Source organism: Toxotes jaculatrix, chromosome 10 (assembly GCF_017976425.1).
Source record: "Toxotes jaculatrix isolate fToxJac2 chromosome 10, fToxJac2.pri, whole genome shotgun sequence".
Classification (NCBI taxonomy): domain Eukaryota; kingdom Metazoa; phylum Chordata; class Actinopteri; family Toxotidae; genus Toxotes; species Toxotes jaculatrix.
Genome location: NC_054403.1, coordinates 1,857,639 through 1,874,965, shown reverse-complemented (window position 1 = coordinate 1,874,965; position 17,327 = coordinate 1,857,639). Strand labels below are relative to the sequence as shown.

Sequence of the window (17,327 nt, the reverse complement as noted above, 5' to 3'; positions counted from 1 at the left end):
TTAACATTTCATGCAGGGTGGATGTGGAGCCCATGGAAGTGCTTGTGCCCAAAGATGACACCCTCCCTGACCTTCCAGACATTGACAGTCTGTCAGAATATAAGGAAGCAGCAATCTCTTACATCACCGGTTTTGTTGTGAAAAAGAGGATTACTTGCATGCCTTGCTCCCAAGCCCTGACCAGTGATGAGTCGGTGCATCGATTCCTGGCTTTGAAGGACAGAGGTGGCCCACTGAAACCATCAACAGGCATCACAACAATCTGTCAAGCCACAGAAAGATGTTTCCAGCATCTTTTAAAAGCCAACGCAGGAAAGCCTCCACAAGGAAGAGGAACAACAGCAGCGATTGTCACCCAGGTTCTTGCTGATTGTTCCGACAAGAATCTCTTCCCACAGCTGCACAGCCACATGTTTGACGTGTGTTGAAGCTAACCATGTCCATGTGCTGGTGAAGATGGCTTCTACATGGTTCTGCAAAATTTGCTCGAATCATATAGCAAGGCGAGAGACGGAGAAAATAAAAGAGGGCAAGGTAGTCCGCAAAAAACTCACGAAATTAATCCATTTTTATGGAGATTAAGAGGAAGAAAAAGATGGCTGGCCATTTCTGTGTGTATGCGTGTGTTTATTTACGTGGGGGTGTGTGCGTGCGTGCGTGTGTCTATATAATCATGTATATATTTGTAAATATGTATTTGCGAATATGCATTTACTTTGTACATATGTATATTATGTAATGTAAATATGTAAATAATGACAAATAAATATTTTCATTTGTGTACAGTATCTTGTTATACATGCATGTCAGAATGTGGCCAATTTGCATAGTTTTTGTAGTGGACAGACTTGCCCGAGTTGGACTGAAGAAAACTGTGAGCCTAACTGAGCCTGCATGAACGGGGCCAAAGTAACTTTCTGTGTATGCATTCTAAGGAAGTACATGTGTTGTCTCAAATCAGTTGTAATGTTAGCTTTATCAACTGTTGAAAATTATCTTAGAGCCTGCATGAATGGAGCCTAAGTATTATCTGAAACAGAAAGAGCGTTTAGACATTGAGCTGACCTGAAACCACTTTTGATATCGCTGTTTAATGTCATACTTGACATGGGCCTGTCTGTGTCAGTATAAAACCATTTCTTTATCTCCTAGACGAGAGCCTGCATGGGGCCTAAGAAGACATAGATCTGTTAAATAACTTGTCATGAGCTTGTCCGTGTCAGTATAGCACAGATTTCTTTATCTCTTATAGCTTGCATGAACTTATAGCTTGCAAGACGATATTGAGCTTTGAAATATTGTAACACGACTGAAATACATATGCAACCTCCCTGGTCAATGTTTGTGTGGATAGTTTCTGTAATTGTGCTAAAGTTGAGCAAAGTTTTGCAGATTGTTATTAAAAAACACAAAATCCTCATAAGAAAAAATAATTGAAAAATTAAATAATTGTTCAGCATTTTATTATATATATATATATATACACACACACACGAAAATATTGATTTAAAAAAAGTTCATAAATCATTTTATGATTTATAATTTACATAGGTTTTATGTAAAAAGATGTTACATCCATTGTTATTTGGATTATATTTTTAGATGTGCTATTTAAGAAAGTTTAGGTTAAATCAGTATTATTTTGGATTTTGCTGTATATAAAATGTATTAACAGAAAATTTAATTTAAAATTATGAGAAGTTTATGGTGGAATTTTGTTTTCATTAAGGCTGATCAAATTGTTATGGTGATCCTATGGGACAGTAGACATGATTTGGGATTTGGCTTGTTTGTGTGCCTGTTTGCTTGTTTGTTCTTAAATGCAGTTTAGGGATGCGATGTTCTTTGTGTTATGATGTTATCCCCTATTATATGTAATTTTTCTATATATTTTTATCCCTTTTATCCTTTTGTCCCGTGCCTATACTCCTAAGTTACGTTTGTCTCGTGTTACATGTTCCCATTCCTTGTCTTTTATAAACTGGGTCAGACTAAATCAACCAAGAGTAAAGCACAGTACAAACAGCCATTGATCAGTTAACAAATGTAATGTAGTAATATTTTGGTGATGAAAGTTAATAACATGTTGTATATACTTGTGAATTTATGACTACTTTTTGACTGATTTTTCATACATGGTGGGGATATTACTCAGAAATTGTGTTTTTGGGGACTTTCTTAGAATTGGAGGTTTAGCATGCATCTTACCGTGTATCTATTAAAAAAAACCTTATTAAAATCAGTTAATCGTGTTTAGAGATAGTCCTTTATACCGACACTTTCAACATTTTTGATAAGTGTAGAAGACAAAAGGAGTGCAACTGTGAAAATAATTTATTTGAATATGGGCTAACATGACAATAATTTCAATTATAGTCAATTTTCTATTTCAACAAACAAAACAAGCAGGTGTACAGTATTTGGAATTATAATCAGTAATAAACTTTTAAATTAAGGTAAAAACAGTCAGATGTGGCTTCAGAGCTGAGAGGTGTATGGCTCAGATGTTCATGGCCTCGGGGAGCAGCAAAATCTATGCCCAACGTGGTGCCCAGAGAGCAGCAGAATCCATGAGGTGGTGAGGTGGTGAGGTGGACTGCAAAGGAAAGGGATGAGGAAGAGCAGAAGTGGAAACAGTGTTGTGGCTACATATGTTGGTTTCTGTTAATTTTACATTACATTAGACATGACAGTCGGAGGGATATATTTAGGCCTAAAAAATTTTGTCATAAAGGCCACATTCAAATGCAGTGTAAGAAACTCACTGCATTTGGAGGTGGTCTTTAAGACTACTGCCCAAAGTACTTAAAAAGATGTCATTTCACTTTGGTGTCAAATGAACTCCGTCTTTTAAATATAGCCCTGGACTGTCATGCTTAATGAGAGGGTGTTCTATCATGGCACCATTCAAAATGCACAAATGTAGCCATTGCTGTTAACAAATCTCCTGGATTTGTCGAGTTTCCCTGAGTTAGCAACAGAAGCCCTCCAGTGACACCTTGGTGTCAAAGCTGAAAACATGAAGGTGCCAGGGTGTTGTTGGCGAAGATGATGAACATCTTCCTTCCTCATGTTTACCAGCTTGACACTCCTCACATCTCCCATGTCGTTGCCACCACAGTGGATGATGAGAATGTCAGGTGCTGTTCTTCCTCGGAGGGAATGTGAAAAGACAGGAAGGAGGCCTTTCCACCGCAGTCCACCCCAGCCGAACCAGCAGATGCGGACACCTGGCACGCTGAGGTCACTCCCCACGGTCGCTGCAGCTTTCTGGGCAGCACATCGGACATAGCTGTCACCCATGATCCAAACTGTATCTGTGGGAAGAAAACAAGAATAAAAGAAGACAAGTTAGTTAATGAAGATGGATTATTTTTATGACAATATGTTACATCTATTAAAGGGGAACAAGGTAGCAACAACTTAATAGATAGATGACATTATTTAAATAGATTTTTCTATCCTTTAAAGGCAGACAATGTAATAACTGCAGTGTAAATTTAAGTCAGAAACACTGCTTACATTTTCTGGCTGTGAGGGAGGCATCCACCGCTCTGTAGCCAGCAGGCACGTCAGGAGCCTGGGTGGAAGACCCAGAAGAGCTGGGAACGCCAGGGGCCTGGGCGGGATGGCCATCCACAATGGGAGCCTGGATGGGGTGTCCAGGCATGCCGGGGGCCTGGGTGTGCGTCTGCGAGAACGGGACCGTGCACGCTCAGTGGGGCTTCCACAGCGGTGGGCCTGGGTGGGCTGGTCCAGGTGGCCGGGAGGAACATGTCCCTTTCGGGAATCCATTTCTAAATATAAATAAAGACAAACATCTTGTAACCAGTGGTGTACAAAGTATTGAGATGCCTTACTTCAGTAAAAGTAGCCTAATGTCACTGTGAGAATACTCCACTACATAGTCCTGCATGCAAAACCTCACTTGAATCAAATCAAGCTTCAAATAAGAAGTCCAGTCCTAAGGGTTGATTGAAAGCAACTTGATTTCATTCAAGCTTCCAAATAAGAAGTCCAGTTGCCTTCAATCAACCCTTAGGACACAATGACTTGGATGAATGAGAACCTACACAGATGTAAGTCTGCATGTTTCTTTGCCAATGGAGGTTTATACAGAGAGTTCCATGCTGGCCTGACATCTGGGATGGAGTTCAGATGAGTCTTCCAAGGAATGTGGATGCGCCCACTCAGTTTGTCTCTATTTAGAGTCTTTACCATCAGTCTGTATAAAATCTTTCCTGAGGTGCCCAACAAGGAAACACCTGCAGGATTGATTGGCTCAAGTAACATACCTGATCAATTTCTAAATCTGGAAGCAGTCTGATGTTAGGAAAAGAGTCAGCCTCATTAGGTAGTACCGTACCAACAAAAAAATCCTTTGTAAGAGTGAGTTCCTGTCCCGTCAGCTTCTCTCTCCAGAGCCCAAGAAGCTTATTGATGACTCGCACAGATTTCACCCCAAGGGATGCAGCCACAACAGCAGGCTTTTCCAACTGAGGTCCAGCCAGCTCCAGTACCTCACCCAGAATGTACAGGTCTGCAGATTGGAAAAGTCTAGAAAAAGTGTGTTCACCCCGTACTGGACAGTCCAAAAACAGTACTGCTTCTTGTAGGAGCCAGTGCAGAGAATTTCCTCGCTCCTGCCTCCTGTTCTCCAAAGTCCACACAGAAAAAACATAAAATTTATAAAATGCAGGTAGGGACGAGGTACACAACTTCTTAGAGTCCATTGAAAACAGAGACAAATCCAATCCCATCCCACCCAACTGTCTCAGGATGCATTGGGACATAGCCCTCCACACCAGGTCTGCAGGTCCAGTGAGCAGCCTTTGTATAAAATGGAGCCTAAAAGCAGCATGATGCCATCAGCATATGCTGACAATGACACAGGGATATCACAGCCAGGAAAATGAACACCAGGTCATGTCTTAGTTTGTGAACAAGAGGCTCTATGGCCAGACTGTACAACATCCCAGACAGAGGACATCCCTGTCTGACCCCTCTCTGAACATAGAAAGGAGCACTAAGGCCCCCCATTCATTTTCACACTCACAATGTCACCGTAAGGAACCTGGATCATGGCAATAAAACCTGAACTCAACCTAAAAGCAGCTAAAGTTTGCCACATATACTGGTGTTCCCCGGTCAAAAGCTCTTTCCTGATCTATGGAGATCAGCCCAGTATCTTCACCCAGTGAGCCAGAAACCTCAAAGACCAATCCAATTAGAGTGATGTTATCATTTATCAGCCTGCCAGGTACACATTAAGTCAGTGTGTATGACAGAAGCCATCACCTCCCTCAGTCTGTCACACAGTTCATTCAGCACCAACACTCTGTCCACCCCATGTGTTGGTGCATAGATATTAACAAAAACTAAAGTCACCTTTTCATACTGAGCTGTGATTTTCATTAAACAGCCTTTGATGATTTCCTCAACTACACAGGAGGAAGGACTGAAACTTCTGGAGAAAACAATCCCCACCCCCCGCTACAGCTGCACTTATGGCTCAAATACACCTGTCTGCCTCCAGTCAACTTCATTCTCCAGGTTACTGTGGGTTTCCTGGATCATCAGAACATCAACTTTCTTTAGCTCCATCAGCTTAAAAAGAGCAGCTCTTTTAAGTCTATCTCTTGCCCCATTAAGATTAAGAGTGCCTGCTGTGAAGTCACACATGGAGACTGCAGAGCTAAAAGAAACTAAACAACAGAGAAGAAGAAACAGAGACAGGAACAGAGTGTGTTTAGATGCCAGCAGTGGTTACTTGAGTCTTGGCTTTCAGTATCAGTTTATCAAGTCGAGAAATTTCCTGATCTGTCAGTATCTCTTTTTAAAATTGTCAATTGAATTTTAATGACTTTATTGATCCCTCCTGGGGAAATTACTCTCTGTATTTTACCCACACCAAGTGAACGAAACACACACAAGCGTGCACATGCACTAGAGACGCTGGGGCAGGGGGCTGCCTAGTGAGGCGCCCGGGAAGCTGGTGTGGATCAGTGCCTTGCTCAGTGGCACCACAGCCATGGTCGCAGAGGCAGGGGAGACACGTCTTCTTCACCACCACCGTATCCATTTTTTGCGCTTGATCGAGGGATTGAACCCACGACCTTCCGATCTCAGGCTGGTCCAAAGTCCACAGCTGCACTCTTAATGTACTACGCCACGGCTGCCCCAAAAATACAAAGAGCAACCAGGTCCCACCGAGATTTGAACTCGGATCGCTGGATTCAGAGTCCAGAGTGCTAACCATTACACCATGGAACCACTACAGCTGTCCATGAGATTTCTGGGCTGAAGCTGGGAGAGTTCAGTCAGTCAGTTCATGAACTGATGAGACAAATTACAGAGTGAATAGAGTGGCAGAGTGAACAGGCCGGTCCAAAGTCCAAAGCCGCACTCTTAATGTGCTCCGCCACAGCTGCCCCACCTAAATGTCCAGATTTTTTTGTCAAGGGCTTCGCTGACTCAGTAAAAAGTTTTTGATCTGGAATGATCTTCCACCTTCACACACCTGCCGCCTTTAGTTCCCTGCAGGAATTTTCTGATGTCAGCAGGAGGATACAGACTCTGCTGATCCTCCTGTGTCGGTGTGACAGTGCCATTCCACTCCATAGAACATTTTACAGTTTTACTTCTTTTAAAAGTTTTTGCACTATTTTGCACAATTTCTGGATTTTTTCTTTTTTGAGACAATTTCAAGAACTCTTCATCAGACATATCCACCTCATCAGTTTGCTCCTCACACAATGACAAGTTATCACATAACATATCACTCCTCTGACTGTCACTGCTGCTGATGTTGCAAACACCATGTAGTTAAAACCATCCACCCTAAAAGTCAGGAAGAGATTCAGATCCCCAGGGTTATCTTTCAGGATCATGAACCTGCCTGCGATGACACACAACATGCTTTAACAGTGGAGACTTACAGCCCAAACTAACTATTTTAATCTGGGAAACAAGCTGACCAAGACGTGATCATTCTTTGGACAGTGTCCCGTCTTCAATGAACGGGGGGATTTTGGAAATAATTATCTTTTTGGCTGGATTAACCAGCGGAGGCACAAGAGTAAATGTGTCCTGGATAACTATTCCAGTTTCAACCAACTCACTAACTTTGGCAATGCTGTCCAACCCCAAATAACAACTGCACCATTCCTGCTGGAGGCAGACTTCACGCTGCCGTACCCCATCACCTCACCAACCGCCAGACTCGCGTCCTCCACCGTGCACGAGTTTGATTGCTTGCCGGCGTGTTAAATTCTCAAACTCAGCGCCCATCTCCACAGCTGGCATCCTGCCCAGCCAGGCAGGTAGCTACACTACCAAACCCTGCACCTGATCTACAATCAGCTAAAACAAAGAAGAAAGAAAGAAGGAAAGAAAAAAGATAGAAAAACAACACATCTCTGGATATAATTTGGTTTGAAAAATTATATCCACAGATCAATTTGCAATGGACATCATGGTTACATCACTGCATTTACACTTGTGTTGTGGTGGCAGAAAACCAGCAGAAATAAGTCTAGGTAAATGGGTGAGATCTTAAATTGACACCTGCCATCTAAAGACACACCCTTTTTCTGCTGAGGTCAATGAGATTAAACCTGACATGTACTTGATGCAAATACAAGAATACAGAGACACAATATTTCACTCACAGACGCTGTCTTCTACAATTATCTTTATGCTCCACAACCACTGGACTAAGTGGGCAGATGTAGGACTCTGTTGAAAGTAAATGTCCTAGGTTTTCTAAAATTAACTCAGATTTTAAGATTTACCCATGACCCTATGTATGTACAGAAAAGTTTCCAAATAAGTTAAAATGATTGGTAATAACCTCCAATTATCAATGTATATATCACCACGAACGCAAAACTTTCATTCTGGTTTCAAAAGGTAACATATTGTTTGGGATGTAGTGAATTTGACTGGGGCCTAAAGAGACAAGGAGGCGTGGCTTCCAAAACTACAGAGCAAGCTTTCCAAACAAATACACCAGCTTCCTTATACTAAACTGGGAAGGTGAGTGGGCTGGAAATGTGACATCTAAAATTAATATACTCCTCGTTCTAGCAAATAGCATTTTCCATTGTGGAGGTGTGCTCACATTAAGCCATGCTGTGAACAGCCACTATCACTAAAGCTGTGCTGGAACGCTGCAAGTGTTTCTTCCACTTTACTGCACAGCAAACTGATTTGTTCATCTGAACCACTAATAAAGTGATGCTAACTCACTGAGAAACACATTTCATTTTCTTACAACCTTTTCATAGTTTAAAAGAAACAGCAAAAAGTTTGCTTTGCATTAGTAGTAACATAACAGCTGTGATGTGGCTGAAAATGATCAGTAAACAGTGAAATAAGGCTGATATCTGAAAGTCCAAACTGGAACAGAGGAGTGAAAGTAAACCCCAGATCACAGAGGTTCAGGTAGAAGCTGCAAAAGTCTTGAGAGCTGAAAACAGAGAGAATTAAGAATAGAGCTTTCTCTCAAGTCTACAGCATAGACACACAGGAGTGTAGCAACTGCAGACACAGCTAAAGGGAGGAGAATGTCATAGGTTGGCAATGGTCAGCTCTGCTACCAAGCAGGACCAACACAGTGCAATTTGGCACAGCTACCCTGCTAACTCCTGTGAGGCTGTAATGGAAATGCATGCCATCACAGCTTATGTGGAAATAATGGAATGGAAAAAGCCCATAATATGCTACTTTTCAGGGCACCTCTGTAACAACCTTAAGCTTCTGAACATCTACCACAACATCCCTAATTCAGTTTCCACTGGAAACATTGATGCCTCTGCCTCCACCTGATTTCCTGTCATCTCTCTACTTTCCATAATAAAGGCATAAAAAACCCAAATCAATTAAAGATATACTCACATTCCCATTTCCACATTCAAAGCACTGGTGTTTGATCTAATTCTTCCTGCTGTCCATACTGGCTGCCAGGAGATCCCTTCTTTAAACCATTTCTGTGGAAATGATAGGCCACAAAATCCACAGTCCTATTTCTGTGCAAATAGTAATTCCACAATTCATCAGCATTGTTAAACAAAATCAGGTGAGTATCTTCAAATGTTTGTCTTTTAGTGCAGAATTTCCTCTCTGTGTTTCCATCTCTCCACCACAGCTTTGCAAGGAAACATTAGGTGTAGAAACACAAAGAGGAGAATTTTGGACTAAAAATACCTGGAAGATAGAAACTTGATCTACTCAGACTGTTGAAGCCTCATGTTTGCTTCTTTTCAACTCTGGAAGTCAACTTTTCCACAGGACAGGGACTGTGGATTTTATGCTCCATCATTTCCATTAGAATTTCTTTAGAAAGGATCTTGTTGCAGACAGTACAGACTTCCTAGAAATCCTTTCCTTTAACACAAACTACAGAGCATCACACCAAAACAAAGTTAAGAAGCTGAGCAACCATATGAAATCTCACAGTCATGATCAGCATTAAAAAAAAATCTAACAAGTACTGACTTACTGAAAACCTTGGAGCTGATCTGGACTTTCCTGTAGTTTTCTCTTGTCCTTGTAACAGCAGTAGCTCCTCCCTTCCTTGTCAATAATTGTGCAGAAATATCTGAGTGCTTCTTTCTTCCTAAATCATGAGCAAGTCCTGTCCAGTCCAACTGTCTCTGCTCCTGTTTGACTTCCTAACTTGTCTCTGGCTGTGTGTCCACTTACTGCAGCCTGTGACATCAGACTGTAGAATGTTGATACATCAAAGGCATCAAAGGACAAACTCTCTCTCTCACACACACACTCTCTCTCTTTCTCTCTCTCTCTCTCTCTCTCTCTCACACACACACAGACTGGTACTTATGTCTTTGTGAGGACACTTGCTGACATAATGCATTCCCTAGTCCTTACCCTAACTCTAACCAAAACCCAATTCTAACCCTGAAACCAAGTCTCAACCCTCAAACAGCAACATGAACACAGATGGAAACACTGCAGAGCTGCTTTGGATGGTTTAACAGGTAGAGATCATCAGATAATGGAATGACCTGATACCTTCATCTGTTTCCATAAACACATGGAGGAAATCTCCCAAACACAAACTTAACCACAATGTGATTCACAGGTAACAAACACACTTGCATGTAAACTCTCACACCAGCATAAAAATAAGTCATTGTTTTAGGATCTGAAGAAGAAGATCCAGGATGAAGGAGATCAGGAGACAGGAGCCCCACAACAGAAGAGAAAGAAATAAAAATAAGTCATTGTAGTAAACAAAGAAAGTTTTGTTTCTGGACCCAGACTGAGAAAATACCAGTAACTGAAAATAATGATGAAAAAAAATGCTTCCTCCTTCCATCCAGCCTGGTTATTTTACAGCTTCTACTCCCAGAACATGATGATATAGTGTCAGCTTTAACTTTCACCATCAGCTTCCTACTTGATTCAGGTGACAGGTGTAACTGTTATCTCAGTGTGATGCAGAGAAGAGACCAACATACAGCAGGACTCTGTGGATTTAAGGTCTAACAGCACAAGATAAGTTGATCTAAAAGAAACATGAGTCCAAATGATTCTCTGTGCAGCAGCTGATCTGTTGCAGAAACAACAACTAAAACTGTCTGTGGCAATGGAGAGATAGTGAATATCACTCCTCACTTTCAATAAAGAGGTGAACACAGAAAATAATGTCTACTGCAAAGTCACAGGAAAACCAGAGTGTGAGGAAAGAGCACATTACTGTATTGATGAAAAAACAAAGAACTGATGGACAAAAACTCTTCTCAAAGTTGGAATGTAGGTGGTGCAAAGCACAGAGAGCAGAGAGAGATGAAGAACCCTCTGAAACCAGTCCTGGAGTCCTTGAAGGAGGACTTATTATGGACTGACAGGAGACAGAAAGACACTTTCCACTCATTTCTACCAGCAGTCAGCAGACAAACACTCATGAGAGCACCTTTACACCTCACTCTGACAAAAGAGACACAGCCCAGTTCAGCCTCTGCACAGCTCTGAAGGACAAACACTGCTGTGACTGTATTTAAGAGGAAACGTACTGTGATTCACATTAACAACTGACAATCATATCACTAATAAAACATTCAATTCAACAGTTAATTAAAAAGCCAACAGGAGAACACTGTTTCTTTTACAGGCTGTTGGTATAAGATTTGAAGGAGAACAATGATTGAGACCTTAAGTGAGATTAGTTTCATCGTGAGCTCATTATCAAGTCTATCAAGGATGAAGCAGCGTTTTGTATTTTTAGCTAAGAAGTTTTTGGCCACAATCCCAGTTGTCATTTAAAGCACAGACTCATCACTCTGCCTCCACAAAGGCTCTAATCTAGTCACACACTGCTTCACAGTCAAAGAGAGAGAAACAAATAAATAAAACAATAAGAACAGCAGATAAAATACGAGAGGAGCAGATATAGAACACAAGTGTAAACAGAAAATACTACGTTACCTAAAAACCTGTCTGAACAGATGGATTTGTATCTGCTTTGTGAAAGAGTCCACAGAGTCCACACACCTCAGACTTACTGGGAGATTATTCCAAAGTTTAGAATAGAATAGATCTTTATTGTCATTGTCACAGGTACAACGAAATTTAAAGTGCTCTCCAGTCAGTGCATAAAAAAGAATAAATAAATAAAACATATAGTAACATTAGCAACATACATAACAGACATACACACACAGTCATACACACCAAATCATTGCCTAAAAACAGAGTATTGCATATTATTTAAAACTGAAGGTTTAAAAACTGTGTTTGAGTCTGTTTGTTCTTGCATTTATTGACCTGTACCTTCTGCCTGAAGGCAATAGTTCAAACAGGAAGTGACCGGGATGGTGGGTGTCCTTTATAATGTTCTGTGCTTTTTTCAAACAGCGAGAACTGTGTAGTTCTTCCAGTGTGGGGAGAGGGCAGCCAACTATCTTTTGGGCAGTGTTGATGACCCTCTGGAGTGCTTTCCTCTGAGCCGCTGTGCAGCTGGTGTACCATACACACATGCAGTATGTTAGTATGCTCTCAATGGAGGCACGATAAAAGGACACCAGCAGTCTTTGTGTGATGTTATTCCTCCTGAGTATCCTCAGGAAGTACAGTCTCTGCTGGGCCTTTTTCAGCAGCTCAGAGGTGTTCACGCTCCAGGATAGACTCTCCTCTATGTGGACACCCAGGAAGCGGAAGTCTGCCACCCTCTCCACACAGTCCCCACTGATGATTAGAGGTGGGATCTCTGTTTTCTTTCTCCTGAAGTCTATGATGAGCTCTTTGGTCTTTGAGGTATTTAGGAGCAGGTTGTTGTTTGCATGTCTTTGCTATAAAAACCATGTGGACCTGCTTATTGGTCTGGTATCACAGGAAGTTTCCTTAACAGGGAAGTTGAGTAATTAGTTCATTGCACATCAGCATCAGCATCAGCATCAGCTCGTCCCTTCGCCTCAGAGGATCTGTGCTGCTGCTTCTCTGCTGTGGGCTCGTTTGGTGAGACAACGTTTTACTCTGATCCTTGTTAACGTAGACAGTTAAATCCTGTTGTTACTGTTCAGACACTGAAAAACACCTGATGTGATATGTGGTCATTTTATTGGCTGTGGTTTGGTTCAGCAGAACGACACTCGTGAAACTTTAGCTCGGCGTCTGTGGAAACATTCTCCGTCGATGTGAAATGTGATGTTTCACTGTGCAGCTCTGCACATGATGTCCGTCACAAACTCACAACTCAGAGACGAGCGGCTGCACAGGAGAAGTTCCTGATGTCAGTGTTTGGTAAAATCCACTGAATGGTTGTGTTTGTAAATCCAGGTGATGACTTTGGTCCAGTGTGTGAACATGGTGACAGCCAGCGTGCTGCTGAGCCTCTTCTTTCTGTCAGGTGAGCTGAATATTATGGTCTGTTTCTCTCTCTGTGACAGCACTGACTGTGGGTGTATGTGGCCTCAGACATCACCTGTTGGGGGGTGAAGGGCGGTTATTATTAATCATTAAGAAAAATGAAAAAAGACCATGATGCAACACTCTGCTGCTGAAGTCTGCTCAGTTTACTTTCACCTCATGGAGCATTTTCCATGTTACATTAATCACATGATGTTAATCATGAATCTGGTTTTACAGGAGCTTTGGCTGATTGTTCTCTGGAGCCAGACCTCTTCATTACTGCACCACAGAAGATGGAAGCACTGAGAGGATCTTGTTTGCAAATCCCATGTACCTTTAGTGCTAATCCTGAAAAAGGCTTTAACAGTAGCAGAGCTTCCTCTGGAGTGTGGATTAAAAATGACTACAGATTTCAGTTGAATCCAAACAATGTGATATTCAATGGTACTGGGTCAGTGAACAAATATGCAGCAAGCATCACTGGAAACCCGAGTCAGAAAAACTGCACCACTCTGTTTTCCAGTTTAACCACAGCTGACACAGTTACTTCTTTTTTTTTATTTTTATTCGTTTGTTTTTAATGTTGTTGTCAGAGCTTTGGCTTTGACATGAGACTGGGACTCCATGGGGGCGGCACCACCACCAGCCTGGACTGTTGATACAAGGCAGCGGTTCAGAGCCTGTGTTGGACGTGTTGTTCCTTCTTCGCTCACCACAGCTGTGAGACACATTTTATCCTCATTCTGATGTTTGGTGTGAACATAAAGTGAAGCGCCGGGCCTGTATCTGCACTGGCTGACTGATCACTGCATGAATAAACAGGTGCTCAGGTGTTCCTAATAAAGTGCTCAGTGAGTGTTTTCCTTATCCCATCCAGAGACTTTTAAACAGTGAGGTCTCAGGTTTGAATGTTTTTTCTGAAATGTTGAGTTTGTTTCTCAGATGTTGAGCTGACACAAACCGGATTGTTTGTTTTCTTTGGTGTAAAACAAGTGTTTGTTGTTTCACCACAGATTCTGCTCCGAGCCCCAGGATTCACATCTTAGGTGATGTGAAGGAGAAGGAGTCTGTGGGTATAACCTGCTCAGCTGTCTCTCCCTGTCCACAGTCCCCTCCCACACTCACCTGGGCTGTCCCACATGAGTCTCAGAACAAACTGGAGCAAAACATAGATGAAACCTTTACAGTTAAAATCCAGGAGAACATCACTCTGTCAGACAAACATGATGGACGCAGCATCTCCTGCTCTGCCAAATATCCTGTGAATGAAGGGACAGCTGTCTCACCAGCAGAGGGCAAAGTGACTCTCAGTGTCTCATGTAAGAAACCCTTCAGCACCTGAAGATTCATGAGCTGTCAGCTGGTTTCCATGCAGGGCCTGATGCTCCTCCTCTCTCCTCTGTCTTTTTACATTTTGCCCAGATGCCCCCAAGGACACCTCAGCATCCATCAGTCCACCAGGTGGGGTGTCAGCAGGTACCCAGGTGAACCTGACCTGCTCCAGCAGAGCCAATCCTCCCATCAGCCACTTCACCTGGTTCAAGCAGATCACAGGTGGATCCATCAATGTATCTGAAGGAGACGTTTACGGTTTCAACGCCACAGATGAAGGAGTTTATTTCTGCGTGGCCACCAAAGCCCTCGATGATCAGATGTCACCAACGATCTGTCTGAATCTGAACGGTAAATATTGAACTGGACTGTGTGAGACCGTTACCACAGAGTGTGACCTCTGACCTTCCATAAGGAGAGATCAAGTCACATTATTTGAGCAGTTAGTATGATGTTACATCTCAGAGGAGCATCAGAACAAAGCAGAAATCTGATTTATTTATTTATTTTCACATCTATTTGTTCATTTATTTCTGTTTTTAAAATTTTAAAAGAATAAAATCTTTACTGTAACAGATACCTTATTTGACGAAAAATGAGAAAACATTTATGACAGGCAACTTCCCACTAGTAAACCAAGATTAACTGGAACTCAGTGCTGATTCTTGGACAAATGTTTCATCAGAATTACCTACACTTTCAACCAAACTACTATCCTCTGTTACCTCACTTGCCTGACTTGAATGTGCCTGGAATACAGTATTTTTAAAATCTTCAATGCAGTGAGGATTGTGCTTCCTACTTTTATGTGAGGCAAAAGTTGAATATATATTCGTACTGTAGTCACAATCTTTAAAAACACAATTAACAGTCTCATGCTTTCTCAGATGAGTCCCAAGGTGTTCAAAATATTGCCTCTCTGTGTTAAAACTACATGAATTACATACAAGACACGAAAATGAAACTATCTGCCCTGACTGTTGAGTCTCTGTATGATTTCTAGACAAATGTGCATGAAGTGCCCCCCAGTTTTTAAATAAACAAGGACAATCTGAGTACAAGCAGGGTAGTGACCAGCCTTGACTAGTGTGTGGATGCTTCAACCTGTAATGTTTTATGAGCTCTAAACGTTTTGATGACCTAAAATTGCATTTCTTGCATGACCATCTCATATCACAAGGGGCCTACTCTTTCTCCCTGATGAACTTCTTCTCCTGACTAGACCTCAACTCCAACTGTCCACTGGCTCCTCCAAAGGGCACCCTGAAAATGAAGAGACACAATTTGTGTTATTAAAACAATAGTCTAAAACATTTCAATATTATGTTATGATGGATGAATAAGGGAAAATAACAAAACATTATATGATGCATACATTTTTTCCTACCTGCCTAAATGATAAGAATAATGTTCTGTTCTGCTTTGCTTTCTGTTAATAGATAGAAAAATATTTTAATAACTTTTTTAAATTAGGAGTTAGGGACATATATATGAATTTGGGGGAATTTCCTGGAAATTGGGGGGCAATTAAACTGCATCATGAACAAACATAAATGAATTTTTGTTTTGCCGTGCTAACTAGCTTCTGGTCAAAAAAAAAAAAAGAAAGGAAAGGAAACATCCAGTAAAGTCTCTTTGTATTCGCAAGCTGGAGCTCTCAAAGACGTCTGGCGCTTCTGTCAATAAACGTGTGTTTTAAAAGCCTATTCTGGGGCATTTCTCTCAAACATTCATCAGTATCTCCCGCTCATTCATGCACAGCGTTAATTCACTAAGGTAACGTTACTTAAGTGTCGCCGCCAAGTTTTCACTCGTGTTTTACAGAGAATCATATTCTACTATGTTGACGTCACTTGATAAATGTTATACCGTTACGTTAGTGCCTTATTTAATATCCAAACTTTAGTTATTTTTATCGGTAAAAACTGCCGCCCTCCCACTTAGGTACAGACCAGCGCGGACTAATGTGGCGTTATGCTAACTTTAAATTAACTTGTGAACAGTAACATATCTTGCGCCAAACTATCAAAATACATGCGGACCTATATATTATCACAAATTTAAAACAGAACGGTAATAACTTACCTGTGGCTGTAGGCCTTAGTGCTACACCTTGCTCTGTGATCCTGTAACGTCCATGGGCAGAGCCAGTCCTGTTGCGCAACTGCGCATGCGTCGTGCATGCTTTTCAAAAAACTACACTTTCAGAGTAAAGTTTATGCAGTATTTCTAGGTTTATGTACATACAAATAATAAACATTTAAATATTATGAGGAAAACAAAAGTAAAACTTACTCTTTCCCCATAGTTCATGTATTACGGTAATACAATGTTTAATTTTATCTAAAAAACTCTAGTTCTGATTGAATCTTAAAAATACTTGGTAGAAATTATGACAGTTACTCTAATAGAATTTACTACACCAAAAAGTCACTTTTTTCGGTATGGGAGAGGAGGGGTTCATCATCATGGATCAACTTTACTGACTGCAAGTCTGAAGAGGAAGGAAAGATCCACCTTAACACAGCTCCTGACTCAGCTCACACGATCACACAGGAGAAATCTGAGAAAGAAACAGAACGAGGCAGCTGACCTCACGTCTTCTCCATGATTCAGAGCTGAATGCAGAAACTACTCATTTTTAAAAGAAAGAGTTAAGATCTAGGTGTTTCCCTCGGGGGAAGCCTGAGGGAAACATCTGGGATGGACTGAAACTCATCACACACGTTTGACACAACAGCTTCATAAACAGGTTGAAGCTTCAGTTTCTGCTGGTGACAGAACTCAGAACAGAAACACACACAAACTACAATTAGAGACGAAACAGCCTGAAAGCTCTGACCACAGCAGAGACACAGTCACTGTGTATAGCTGACATGATGAACATCAATCTGTGGTCATGTGACTGGTCACGTGTGAGGCTCACTGTGTGTGTGTGTGTGTGTGTGTGTCATCCTCACAGGACGCAGCAGAAGCTACATCAGCTCAGTGACTGAGTGATGAGCCTCAGGATGAAGAGGACGAAGCCACGTTCACTGTAAATGGTCCACTTACTGTCCTTCGCTCCATCATCGTCTCAGTCTTAGCTCCTACGCTGTTTTTTTCCTCCTCCAGTCCAAAGT

At 41.6% G+C, this 17,327-nt stretch overlaps 1 protein-coding gene and 1 non-coding gene across 2 annotated transcripts; one reads left to right on the top strand and one right to left on the bottom strand.

Moving 5' to 3' along the window:
* Positions 1-6,201: 6,201 nt before the first annotated feature.
* On the bottom strand, positions 6,202-6,273 carry trnaq-cug. Its single transcript has one exon. It is a non-coding gene; the product is annotated as a tRNA-Gln (tRNA).
* A 6,138-nt stretch (positions 6,274-12,411) lies between these two features.
* On the top strand, positions 12,412-14,567 carry LOC121188919 (sialoadhesin-like). Its single transcript, XM_041048862.1, has 5 exons — positions 12,412-12,480; positions 12,802-12,871; positions 13,111-13,446; positions 13,824-14,192; positions 14,296-14,567. The coding sequence occupies exons 2-5, from the start codon at positions 12,805-12,807 to the stop codon at positions 14,565-14,567; spliced, it is 1,044 nt and encodes a 347-aa protein (XP_040904796.1). The 5' UTR covers positions 12,412-12,480; positions 12,802-12,804.
* Positions 14,568-17,327: the final 2,760 nt, after the last annotated feature.

What these genes read in the sequence shown, in the direction of transcription:
- LOC121188919 (XM_041048862.1), top strand. Translation starts at nt 12,805, where the DNA reads ATGACTTTGGTCCAGTGTGTGAACATGGTGACAGCCAGCGTGCTGCTG. An exon ending in TTTTTTATTTTTATTCGTTT is followed by an intron (nt 13,447 to 13,823) that starts GTTTTTAATGTT and finishes TCAGATGTTGAG; the next exon opens with CTGACACAAACCGGATTGTT. An exon ending in AGTGACTCTCAGTGTCTCAT is followed by an intron (nt 14,193 to 14,295) that starts GTAAGAAACCCT and finishes CATTTTGCCCAG; the next exon opens with ATGCCCCCAAGGACACCTCA.